Below are 12701 nucleotides of genomic sequence, written 5' to 3' on the forward strand. Positions count from 1 at the left end.
TGGGTGGCTCAGTCAGTTAAGCATCTGCCTTCGGCTCAGGTCATGATCCCAGGGGTCCTGGGATCGAGCCCCACGTTGGGCTCTCTGCTCAGCGGGGAACCTGCTTCTCCCTCTCCCTCTGTCTGCCGCTCCCCCTGCTGTGCTCTCTGTCAAATAAATAAATAAAATCTTTAAAAAATACATTATGAATTTTGTCAAATATATTTTAGGAATTTATGAAAATGAAAACATTAGTTTTCCCTTTAGCTTTGCTGATGGGATGAAGCCTATTAATTGTAACTATATCATTCCTAATATTGAACGATCCTTACATTACTAGCAAAAATTCTACATGGACAAATCCTACTAGAAAAAATCCTATGTGATGTATTGGTAGATTCTAGTATTTTATTTAGCTTTCCTTTTTTCTTTTTCTTTTTTTTTTTTTTAATTTTTATTTATTTATTTGACAGAGAGAGTTAGCGAGAGCAGGAACACAAGAAGGGGGAGTGGGAGAGGGAGAAGCAGGCTTCCCGCTGAGCAGGGAGCCCGATGCGGGGCTCGATCCCAGGACCCTGAGATCATGACTTGAGCCGAAGGCAGACGCTTAACCAACTGAGCCACCCACGTGCCCCAGCTTTCCTTTTTTCTAAATATTCTTGAAGATATTACTTTTGGGGCTTAGTGTTTACTTTTTAGGGGGTGGAATATTTTCTAAATATTCTTGAGAGATACTACTTTTGGGACTTAGTGTTTACTTTGGGGGGGGTGTTCAATCTTTGGTGGGTTTTGCTTTCACTGTTATCTTGGCTTCATAAAAAAGAACTTAGAAGCTTTTGTTCTTGTAAAAATTTTTTAATCAATAAAATTCCAAAACAAACAAGTAAAAGCAATTATTACAGTTTAGTTCATTTATGAATTAAACAACATTTTGTGTGTTGACATAGTAACCACCACTTAAACTTTCGTTTCTAATTGAAAAACAAATACCAAGTCAAAACTTCTGACTTAGAATAAAATTTCTCTATAGACATTGTTAGGCTCTGTCTTTACCTTGAAATTCCACAGTAAGTTTCTCTTAAGAAAATTAAGGATTTTTGCATAAATACAGAGAACTCTAACTCTGTATGATAGTTGCCAAAGGGGAGGGGAATGGGGGGGATGAGAAAAATGGGTGAAGGAGAGTGGGAGGTACAGGCTTCCAGGACTGAAATTAGTAAGTCACGGGGATGAAAGGTAAAAAGCACAGGGAAAAACAGTCAATGGGATTGTAACAGACTTGTATGGTAACAGATGGGAGCTACACTTGGGGTGAGCACAGCATAACATATGCGGTTGTCAAATCACCATGTTGCACACCTGAAACTAATGTAACATTGTGTGTCAACTGTACTTCAATAATAAATAAATATCAAACCAGTTTGAACACATCCACTTCCAGCCTTCATTTTTTTCCATTTAAAGATCCTAATTTTTATAGCGATTCTACACAATGCATATAATAACATATAAAATACATGTTACTGTCAAAAATGAAAGCTAAAAGCTTATGTTCTTCTATGTTTTAACTCCTGTCTCTGGTTAACTTGACATATCTCCAAATTCATGTCCAAACTGAGATAAGATGTTAGCACATCTTAATAAAAATGTGTAAGCATTATGAGATACTAAAAACTGATGCCAAAGTTGGAGCCTAGCCTTGTTTTAAATGGGCAGGCTAGCATTTCCTCAGACAGAAATGTGGAAAGAACATACCTGATCATGATCAACCTCTATGGGCTGCTTCTTAATGATCCAGGCAACGGACTTGGAGAGTGGCGGGGTAGTCAGGGACCCTGAGTAGGTCCAGTAATCTGGGCAGGCAGACATCAGGCAGGAAGGATCAAATGACCCAAATTCCACAAGGATGTCCTGGCCAAGAGAAGAGGTTACCCAAACTATCATTCAGTGCTGAAAACCACTCGGGAATTAGATGACAAGGCATTGATTCTTGGGGACGCTGGGGACTAGCATTGGTCTAGAGGAATTGCAGGTAACTCCGGGTGCCTTAGGACAGAGTCAAGCCCACGCTTTGTTCCTATATATAATTAACTGTGCAAGGTTCTCTTTTTTAAAATTGAGACATAACTGATTTTTTTTTTTAAACTGAGATATAATTGACAACAGTGTAGTTCTGATAGTCCTCCACGGGAACACGGCACAAACCACTTCCTCCCTCCATTCTATGTTTACTGCAGGTGGTCTCCTCTGAACTCTTTGGGAGGCATCAGGCAGTAGCTGGTACATGAACAAGGAAATTTCTTTTTTTCAAGAGAAACCAACAGAATTCTCCTTTCTAAAACACAATGCAAATTTGGGGGAGCCAGGCTCCTGGACTAAAAGGGGAGACAGAAGAGAGGGAAGGGAAAAGAGGGAGATAGACAGGGAAAGAGAGGGAAAGAGGTGGTGGGGAGAGAGACCGAGGTGGGGAGGAGAGGGAGAGAGGGAGAGAGAGGGGGAGGGGGGGAGAGGGGGGGGAGAGAGAGAAGATGCGGACCTCCAGGGAAAAGCCCCTTCGGGATTCTGAATCATGAACAGTTAGTCCTGGGGCCTGGACAAAGGTATCCATTCTGAAGGATATGGGTCATTGTTCTTTACAGGCCAAGCCACGTTTCTGTCAAACGCTTCTCTGCTCCCTGCCCGTGGGATGGGAGGTCGAGTCAACAGAGCTGCTCTGGGTGTTTCCAAAGGGACTCAGAAGGAGCAGAGGAGGGGACAGCACTGGGTTCCCGAGTCCCCGAGTGCTAGGGCAGGGCAGCAAAACCAAAGCGGTCAGCGTGCACCCACAGAACCACTTCTGTCCCCTGCAAGGTGTCCCAGGGCCGGGGGCTCTCAAAACACGCATATGAAGTGGCAAGTGCTCTTCCACGACAACTCACAACGTGCCTTGTGAGTGTCTCCACTCTGAGATTAAACATAACATGTATTTCAAGTGACTTAGGGAAAAAAATTACCTTATGCTTAATTGACGGCACAGTGTCCACCAATTTCTGTAGCTCTTCATGATGTGTAGCTAAAGAACAATAAATGAGAAAATATTTTTTAAAATGAGATCTTATTCTAGTATTGTTACAGAACGTGAATTCCTATCAGACTATTGGTGATTACCTAAAAACAATCTACAATACTGAAACTGCACTTAAACTGAAAATTCAGGATGTTATAAACATCACTGAATGAAAGCAGATACAAAACAAACGGGAAGGTGGTTTGCGGACAGGCTGAAGCCCATTGTGTGTAGGGAAAGGTGCCCCTGCTCTGTTAGCCTCACGCCTCCCCCACCCCCACCCCAGCCTCCCTGCTACTTGGCCTCCAGGGACACTGGTGGCTAAAGCTCTCCCAGCCACCCGGAGCGGGTAAGGCCCAGCTCTCAGCGCACACCCACGTCCTCAAGGGCTCATTCCTGGAGCCTCAGTGTAATAACCATGTGTTCCAGTTTCTGTGTTTGATGCTTTGACATCTGAGGCTTCCCAACACTAGGGGGGTTGCCCCTCCCAGGGTGAGCTAATTCCAAGAGAGGACAAACAACTGGGAGAGTGCCCTTCATAAGGAAATCAACCAATCCAGAGCCCAAGCAGCTCCTTTATCGGGCTCTGACATGCCGGGTCACTGTCCCTGTGCCCTACCCGCCCCAGGACCAGGTAGCAGACAACTAGGGACAGCCTCCGTACCACAGAACCTACTGAGATCATTCAAAGTAGCCAATCTTCAGTCCGCTTATACTACCTTATGCGCTCCTTCCCCCAGGAACCACAACAGGCTCTCATCCACCATTTCTCCTCCTTCCCTCTGCCTCCTGGCCATTTCTGGCGCTTCCCCATGTGGCCCTGCCTTCCGGCTTTAGGGACTGTAGGATAAAATTCTTCTTTCACGACAGTCATTCCCATGTCTGTGTGTCTTGCCATACCTGATGAAAACAAATCTGGGGCACCCTGACAACACTCTGCCTCCAGAGCTTGCAGGAGGCCTGCACCTGCTGAGCCTCCAGGAGCTCAGAGGCCCTGCACAGAGTGTGGTCCGCAGATTTTCGATCCAGTTCTCCAGCTGTCAGCTGTGTGACCTGGCAGGAAAGCAGTGAACTTCACGGAGCTTCACTTCATCTGAAAAATGGAGATGATAGTCTCGTCATCAAAGACCTCTGGTGAAGACAAATGAAGCACTTAGCAAATACATAGTTACATAGCACTCATAAATATTAGTTCCTTTCCAGATCACTTCCCATAGCTGTTTGCCTTTATCTTTTTATGCCATTTAGAATATATTAACTGATCTCACATTTTAACCATTATTTGCCCTTATCCTTTTATAATAGTGCCAACAAATAGAAGTGTAATGCAAACCACAAAGGAAATTTTCAAGTTTCTAGGAGCCACATTTAAAAAGTTTTAAAAAAGGTGAAATTACTTTTGAGAACATATTTTATTTTGCCAAATACATTGAAAAGACTGTCATTTCAACATGTAATCAACATGAAAAATTATTGAGTTTCCATTTTTTTCCACAGTGAGTCTTAAAAATCTGTTGTGTATTTTACTCACACAACACATATGAAATTAGATGTTAAATTTTCATCAAAAATATTTGATTCATATTTTACTTGAAAATATAGATACACATACTCAAGTTGTTCTAAACATTCTTAAAAGTTTTCCAACAACTGAACTGAGTATTAGTTCTTAAATTCAAATTCAAATTAATTATAATAAAATAAAAAATCCATTTCCTCAATTATACTAGCCACATTTCAAGTGCTTAAAAGCCACACATGCCTTATGGATACCATATTGGACAGCACCATTTTATATCATTTGGGATGTATTTGTAACAATCTTGTACTTTAAGCATTGCTTATCTTACCAATGCATTGATCCCAATATTCTTAAATAACAATATTGTAATGTTCCATCTTTCCATTCTCGTATACGTTTAAAGTTGGTAAGATTTTTTTTACCTTTAAAAATATTCCTATCATAGGGGCGCCTGGGTGGCTCAGTGGGTTAAGTGTCCTGACTCTTGATTTTGGCTCAGGTCATGATCTCAGGGTCGTGAGACTGAGCCCTGCGGTGGGCTCCACACTCAGAGTCTGCTCCTCCCCCGCTCATGCTCTCTCAAAAAAAAAAAAAAATTCCTATCATAGCTAAACCATCTTCCTCCAGTTGTTGCATCCTCAAAGCTTTGAAATTTGATTGTATTATGATGCACCAAGTGCAGCTGAAACACTATAAAAAGGATTAATGCCTGACCCTATAGGACTGCTCCAAAAGAAATCGACTGCCTTATTCAACCTACGATATTTAAACGTTTCCTCATGCAAAATAAAGCCACTGGGAAAAGCATATGACAATCTGATGCAAAATGAGACAGAAATAAAGAAAAGGAAGAAATTTATGTAGAAGGAGCAATTAATATTACTTTGAAATAAAGGGATTTATTTGATGAGAAAAAGTATTTATATAGTAAAGAGGATAACATTTCAGTGAGGGATCAACATTTGTTCACTTCCATCTTAATTTGCAGGAAATATGAAAATCCAAAATCCACTGGCATCAAAAGCAGTAAAGATGCTTATCCTGAGAGAAGCAGATTCTCCCTACGGAAATTAAACAGGAGGTGAAGACACAATTCTTCTTTGATGGATAACCACTCGAAGTGTGTTTCTTTCAATTTTTAACGTAATATTTAAAATTAAATTAGGGGAGGGGCACCTGGGTGGCTCAGTCAGTTAAGCGGCTGCCTTCGGCTCAGGTCATGATCCCAGGGTCCTGGGATCGAGTCCCGCATTGGGCTCCCTGCTCGGCGGGAAGCCTGCTTCTCCCTCTCCTACTCCCCCTGCTTGTGTTCCCTCTCTCGCTGTGTCTCTCTCTGTCAAATAAATAAATAAAACATTAAAAAAAAATTAAATTAGGGGAAATGTTGTAAAAAAATTTTTTATTTATTTCCTTATGTGCTCCCTATACTTCCCTACAAATTATTCCCCATCCATCATTCATAACCTTTCTGGCATCACCATCCCCCCAGCCTCCCAAGTGAGACGACTCAAGGATGTGGTTAATTTTGCTTTCTCCTCACTTGAAGAGGAGTCCATCTCCAAGTCCTATTGCTTTTTGTAGAGAGCAAGATGGAGGCACTCATGTAAAGCAGGGGCCCGTGTCAAGTGGTGATACAGGCAGTTAAGCATACCGCAGCTCCCAGATATCGCCGAGACCAGCACCAACTGACGACACCCCAGAACTCGTAACAAGCAGAAGCAGAGAAGTCTGCAGGGGCCCAGGAGTGATTTGATCCCTTTAAAAAGAGAGAGCTTTTGCAGCAAACAGTCAGACTCCTCAGACATGACCCCTCTATGTCTAACCACTTAAAAAAAGGCACCTGTTGCCGAAAGTTGTGCCCGATGAATCTCTGAACAGAACTGAGATCCTCCACTGCCTGAACATCAGAAAAAGTGAGTGCCGAGAGCCGACCTGGCCTGGACTGACACCTTATCTCAACTACGCGCCCATAGACTGACTACATGTTTGGTTCCTTCACTTCCTGCCCCCTGTGCTATCTTCTTTGTTGTGTGGCTTATCTTCTGTCCTGCTCTGTGTGCCATGTAAGAAGCCAAGTTAACCACGTGGTGAAATGTCACTGAGTTTGGAATCCTGAACCTGCTCTATAATTATGTTAACTTTGCTTTAGGACTGAATAAGGCTGACACTGTGGAAAGACAACTCGTGTGTGCCTTCACAGTGTGCTCATGACACTTTTATTTTAGAAATGCTTTTTAAAAACGTGCTTTCTCCCTACTTCAATTGCTACAGCCTTCATTTAAGCTCCTACCATCTCACACTTGGATTAATCTGACCTTGTGGACCTGCACTACTGATTGGGTTAATCTCAAAAAATAAAGCAAATGACTTATTAATTAAATGAAATCATGCTCTACCACACTGTGGTATAAAAATAACCAGTACTGATGAACCTGTCTTCTATCTCCCCTCCTAAGCGGCAATGATCATCATTCTTCCTGTCTCTCCCCAAAATGCACATTCTGCATTCTGGTCACTGTTTTTGGCCATTTTCTGAACATCTGCTTTTGCACATGATTTTCCCTCAGTCTCCAATGCCCTTCTAATCCTTTTGACAAACTCCTATTCATCCTTCAATACCCAAGATAAATGTCCCCAAATAAAGGAAATTTTCAACTTTTAATATTTGTGGGTCCTGCTCCTGGGCTCCCAGGGAAGCTCTGCTTTAACATTTACCAAGGTCAAAATGATTCAGCAACACCCCAGAGCATGCGCTCTATTTCTGCCCTGAGCATACACTGTACACCTGCTTTGTTGAAAATAACCAAAAACGAGCATTCTGAACATAAAAGATAAGAGAAAGTAAGAAACTTCCCTGGTTCCCAAGAGGTTAAAGTCATAGAGCCCTGCATATACTGGAAACTTAAGATAAGGGCCGCAACTTCCTGAAAAGTTCTTTGTCTAATAATTTGTAAGTTTTTAAAAATGTTGTAACCTCTTATGTATATAAAATGTATGTAACCCTACCTCAAATGATCCTTTAGGGGAAGCACTCTCTTCTTCGTGAACATTGTGTATCCTGGGCAGCTGTCCTCACTTGGACTGGAATAAAACTCTCTTCCTTCCCGCCCCGCCCAGACATTCTAAAAGGTTTGTTCATTTTGCATCAACACCCGTCCTTGGTGAAGTCACCACAGACTTCTCTGAGTAGTCTACATCATCCCCTCCTCTGTGGTCCCACAGCACTTTTAGAAACCCTTTCTCAAATCACACTGGCTTTATAATTCTAATTTCCTGCATGCTTCTCTCACTACACTTTGACTGCTGGGAGGTCAAGAATCTAGTTAGTATTCCTGGCACTTGGTGCAATGGCTGGCACTCAGTAAATACAGAACGAATAAATAAATCAATGGTTGACAAAATACAAAATGTGACTAAAAATACAAAGTGTCTTTTTCTTGCCTGACTATCCTTTTGCACTGTACTGCAATCTTACCATTTAAAATCTGGCTAAAGAGTGTTACTATTTAATATAGAAGCTATTTGTAACATCAGCAAGCAGAGAAGATTAGCACACATTCCACGCACCAGAAAACAAATTTCAAATAAAAGTAATTCAAATGATCTATATATACAGTTTCAAATAAAAATAAATTCAAATATATAATATTAAATAAAATTTCAAATACACAATCTCTCTCTCTCTCTCTCTATATATAAATAGAAAACACCACTCATACCAGAAGGAAACACGCACAAAAATGAAAAGGGACATGGTTCATACACTCAAAAAACTCTAATGATGATGCAGCAATTCCACTTTGGGGTATATACCAATGGAAAACAACACCTCAGAAGATATTTGGACACCCATGTTCATAGCAGCATTATTCACAATAGCCAAAGGTGGTTGCAACTCAAGTATCCACAGGTGAAGAGATAAACAAAATGTGGTCTATCCATACAATGGAGTATTCTTCAGTCTTAGTAGGAAATTCTGACATCTGCTACAATATGGATGAACTCTGACGACATTATGCTCAGTGAAATCAGCCAGTCATAAAAAGACAAATACTGCATAATTCTACATATATGAAGTACCCAGTTGTCAAATTCACAGAGACAGGTAAAATGGTCACAGCCAGGAGCTGAGGGAAGGGGAAAATGGGGAGTTATTGTTTAAGTGGTATAGTTTCAGTTTTGCAAAATGGAGAGTAATGGACACGAATGGTTGCACAACAGTGTGACTGGACTTACTACTGAACTGTACACTTAAAGATGGTTAAGATGACAAATTCCATGTTACACGTATCTTACCACATTAAAAAAAGAAAAGCTCAGTGCAGTGAGTCCCATGCCACTGCCCAAGGCGGTCTGCGTGCCCATGGATGCGGTGTGGTGTGGCCTGGGCTGACACGAGGCTGTCCCTTAACTCCAGACAAGACCACCAGTCGGGCTCTCACCTGATTTATCTGTAGAATCTTCAAATTCCACGAGGAAAGAGTACCCGTTATTCCAGACATGGAGGCAGGTGGTGGGGTCGTAAGAGATGGTGAGCGGTTTTAAGCCAGGATCATAGACGCTGTCCCTCCACCGGATGTTGATGGGCGACTGGCGCTCGCCCCCCGGGACCAGGTCCACGGTCTCCCAGAGCGGGTGCACTAGGAGAAAGCACAGCGGGGCCATCGTCAAGACGCCGCCATCCGGGATCCCAGAGCAGGCAACTCCGTGCTGGGGTGTGTCGAGGTGACGCAATCTAAGTCTCAGGAGTTAGCCACCCGGAGGCGCACGGGCCCGACGGAAGCAGGGGGCAGAGGCGGCTCAGAGAGCGCCTGGCGCAGGAGCAGCCCGCTGCTCTGTCCGCCACGAGCCGCTCGGTCTACCCGCTCCTACCCTGGCCTCTCACCTAAACCAGGCGCCGCCCGGTCTCCTGAGGACAGGAAGACGCGGGCAGGCTAGCACCACGTGGAAGGAGGGTATTCTCAAATGGGTTTCCTTTCTTTACCGATCATCTTCTGAGCCCCACCCACCAACCAGGTTCACATACAAGTACAAAGTAATGAAACTTTCCATCGTGGACTTCTCTTCAACAAAGGCCACAGGGGAAGAGGAGGGACACGTTTTGGAACGCAGATGTTCACTAAAGCACTGTAAATTTTTTAAATTGCCGGGCTAGTAGAAATAAAGGCTTGCGTGGCATGCGTCTGTAACTTAGCTTGCAATGTGGAAGATTTCTGGATTATTTACACAATGCGATATTACAGTCTTCCAACTGAGATGAGGGCAACACTCCAGGGTTTTGGAAAAATGAAGGAAGGTACCGATGAATCTGGTGAGGAAAAGGAGTCTTTTTTTTTTTTTTTATTTGACAGAGAGAGAGAGCGAGAGCAGGAACACAAGCAGGGGGAGTGGGAGAGGGAGAAGCAGGCTTCCCACGAAGCAGGGAGCCGATGCGGGGCTCGATCCCAGGACCCTGGGATCATGACCTGAGCCGGAGGCAGACGCTTAACGACTGAGCCACCCAGGCGCCCCCAAAGGAGTTATTTCTTCTTAGTTTGAGCTATGCTAACCTTAAGAATAACACTGCCAGTCATTTCACCAGCAAAAAATATGAGGTTTTGGGGGGGAGGGGAATAGCAGAGAATTACAATCTGGGACAAGCAAGCTATAGCAAAACCATACACAAGTCCAGAGAACAAAGAGGAATGCTCTTTTACAGAGCAAAGGAGGAAGCTGGGAAGGCTTTTAGAAACAAAGAGTCCACTGGAGCAACCTGGGAGCTGGAACTGCGGTGGCTTCTCATTGCCTGAGTTGTAACTGTTTCACTGGCTGGGCTCTTGCTGGGGGAGAAGGGAAATCTTCCTTCCTCCTGCTGCCACAGTAAAGGAGTAGCTAAAGGAGTATCCACGTGCAAAGTTTATTTCTTCCTGTTGGGTCTGCAACTGACAAGGAGCACTCCGACTCCACTCCAGATCCAGGTGTTCAGGTGTACTGTACCAATCGTCCCACACAGACGCCACACATCACTGATAATGATTTTTCTACAAAGAATCAAGCACCAGGTGTTGTTCGTGGGAAGTCTCTGATAAATCACAGTGGACTTCCTGTAACACAGAGAGCTGCTGAGACATCCATGCATGATGGATAGGACGTCATGCATAATCGGGGGTGCTCCAGTTCTCTGCCCCTTAGAAACGCCCCAGATGGGTAGAACCAAGAGCAATAGGGAAAGTAGAAGAAACATGAATTGAGATAAATCATTACCAATGACCCTCTGAGCCTCACCCCACTACGAAGAATGAGAGTAAGGATCTGAGAAAGTGATAAGGTAGCTGCTATTCAGTCAACCCACTCTGTATGGCAGGTTCACAGAGACACCTTTTTTCATTTAAAAAAAGGCCCAGAAACTTGCCTCCGGTTGACCTTTACAAAGGAGACATTTGTGTTGCTTGGGTAGCTGGTAAAATCTATAAATTCAAAATCCTAGCCGTATGGGTTTTTTTTTTGGGGGGGGGTAAAAATGAGACAGAGGGCTCTCCTGAGAGTAGACCAGTTGTTCTCAACAGGAGGGATGCTGCCCCTAGAAGACACTTGGCAATGTCTAGAGACATTTTTGGTTGTCACAACTGAAGAGTGCTACTGACATCTAGTGCATAGAGGCCAGACATGCAGCTAAACATCTTACAATGCACAGAATTGTATGACCCCAAATGTCAGTAAGTTGAGAAACCATGGTCTCTGCAAACTCAAGGTATTTTTTTTAACTATTTCTTTCTATAAAACAGTACCATCTTATCTCTGGAGAGATCCAAACCCAATGTTTTTATTGATTTTCTTAGTATAAAAGAACTTGCTCATTTGAGAACAAGAATTTTGTTTCAGAAACCTAAAACAGAAAATGTATTTGCCTGGTACAATATTTTAATATAATAATCTAATTAGAATGCAAATTAGAAAGCAACTTGTAGGAGTGCTGACAATACTGACTCCATCTTTGGCCCACCATCTTGTTCGCTGACCTGTCTTAGGGCTATGTGTTATGGGCCCCTTAGAGATTAATATTCGTACCTTAGAAATGCCAGCCAAGGCCAAAATGTGGAGACGTTCGCTTTGGCCTCCCACGAATCTATTAGAGATAACACAGTCTCTCTCCCCTTCCTGACGCACAGATGGTCCCACAAGGACTGTTAAATGTTGGCTGTCAATTAGGTGCATGCAAACCCTGTGAAATGCATGTGAACCCTCTGACCTCACTACAGTGCCTCCTGAGAGTCCCCTCACTCTATAAAATCTGTGGACCAAGGTCCAGACTTTGCAAAGAATAGCTGTGTCTCGTCTGGATCGTCCATCACCTGCCTGATACCCTGCAGTAAGTTACCCTGAATACAATTTGGTGTAAACTGTACGTAGTGGCCTGCTCTGTTTTCCAGTCTCAAAGTGCCTTCTCAGTTTGGGGGAAACTTTACTATCCTTCTCCCACCTTCTAACACAGGCAAACAGCCCTGATTCGGTTGTAAGGATGCCTGGCACAAAGAGACCTTGCAACTCCTTCCCCTCTAAGATACTCAGACTATGGCTGAAGGTTTGAGAATTCACACGCTTCAAAACCAATTCATGAGGGTCTCCTGTAAGGACTAGGCAAGAAGGAAACTAACAAGCAGATCCCCAAGACGATCCCTCCTTTCACCTTGACTCGTCCCCCACGCTCCATTCAGGAAATGCCCAGAATCTACTCACCCATGCAAACACTAGCCCAAGAAAAGCAGGCCTATTCCTTCATTGCTCTTTTATGACCTTAACGCTCCTATCAATTTATGCCTTTTGATTCACAAGTTCAGCTTCTAGAAGGTTTCCTTTCCCCCACCACTTCCTCCTCTGGGAACCCAGACCATCCCCCCACCAAGGCCTCTTAGTGACTGTCACCCTAGTGAAGCCAGCTTTTCCCAAGGGTTTGTTTTGCAAGATAAACTGTCGTGAGAGATACATTCACATTTTTGTTCTTTCTTCCTGCGGGTGCCAAGGGCAGGCCACCCCAAAATGTGCCACTTTGGCTTATTATTTTGAATTAAAGTTACTTAAGAAACAGCCAATGCAAGAACACTTGGAAGCCCCTTTGCCTCCAGAAGGCAGGAAATAAATCTCCCATGTGAAAGGTACTCTTCCTGCACCAGGAGG

General features: G+C 43.5%; 1 protein-coding gene across 6 annotated transcripts in view; it reads right to left on the bottom strand.

Moving 5' to 3' along the window:
• Positions 1-12701, bottom strand: part of LOC118552157 (carbonic anhydrase 5B, mitochondrial-like) — a 31412-nt gene that overhangs the window by 3964 nt on the left and 14747 nt on the right. For 5 of the 6 annotated variants that reach the window (XM_078065040.1, XM_078065041.1, XM_078065042.1 and 2 more), the window contains exons 3-7: positions 8990-9187; positions 6199-6303; positions 3926-4118; positions 2973-3031; positions 1735-1890 (exon numbers count right to left, since the gene is read on the bottom strand). In XM_078065040.1, the coding sequence (XP_077921166.1) occupies positions 4066-4118; positions 6199-6303; positions 8990-9187 (356 nt within the window). In that variant the 3' untranslated portion in view covers positions 1735-1890; positions 2973-3031; positions 3926-4065. The remainder of the gene's footprint in view (positions 1-1734; positions 1891-2972; positions 3032-3925; positions 4119-6198; positions 6304-8989; positions 9188-12701) is intronic. The other variant, XM_078065044.1, reaches the window with a different exon arrangement.

Source organism: Halichoerus grypus, chromosome X, assembly GCF_964656455.1.
Source record: "Halichoerus grypus chromosome X, mHalGry1.hap1.1, whole genome shotgun sequence".
Classification (NCBI taxonomy): domain Eukaryota; kingdom Metazoa; phylum Chordata; class Mammalia; order Carnivora; family Phocidae; genus Halichoerus; species Halichoerus grypus.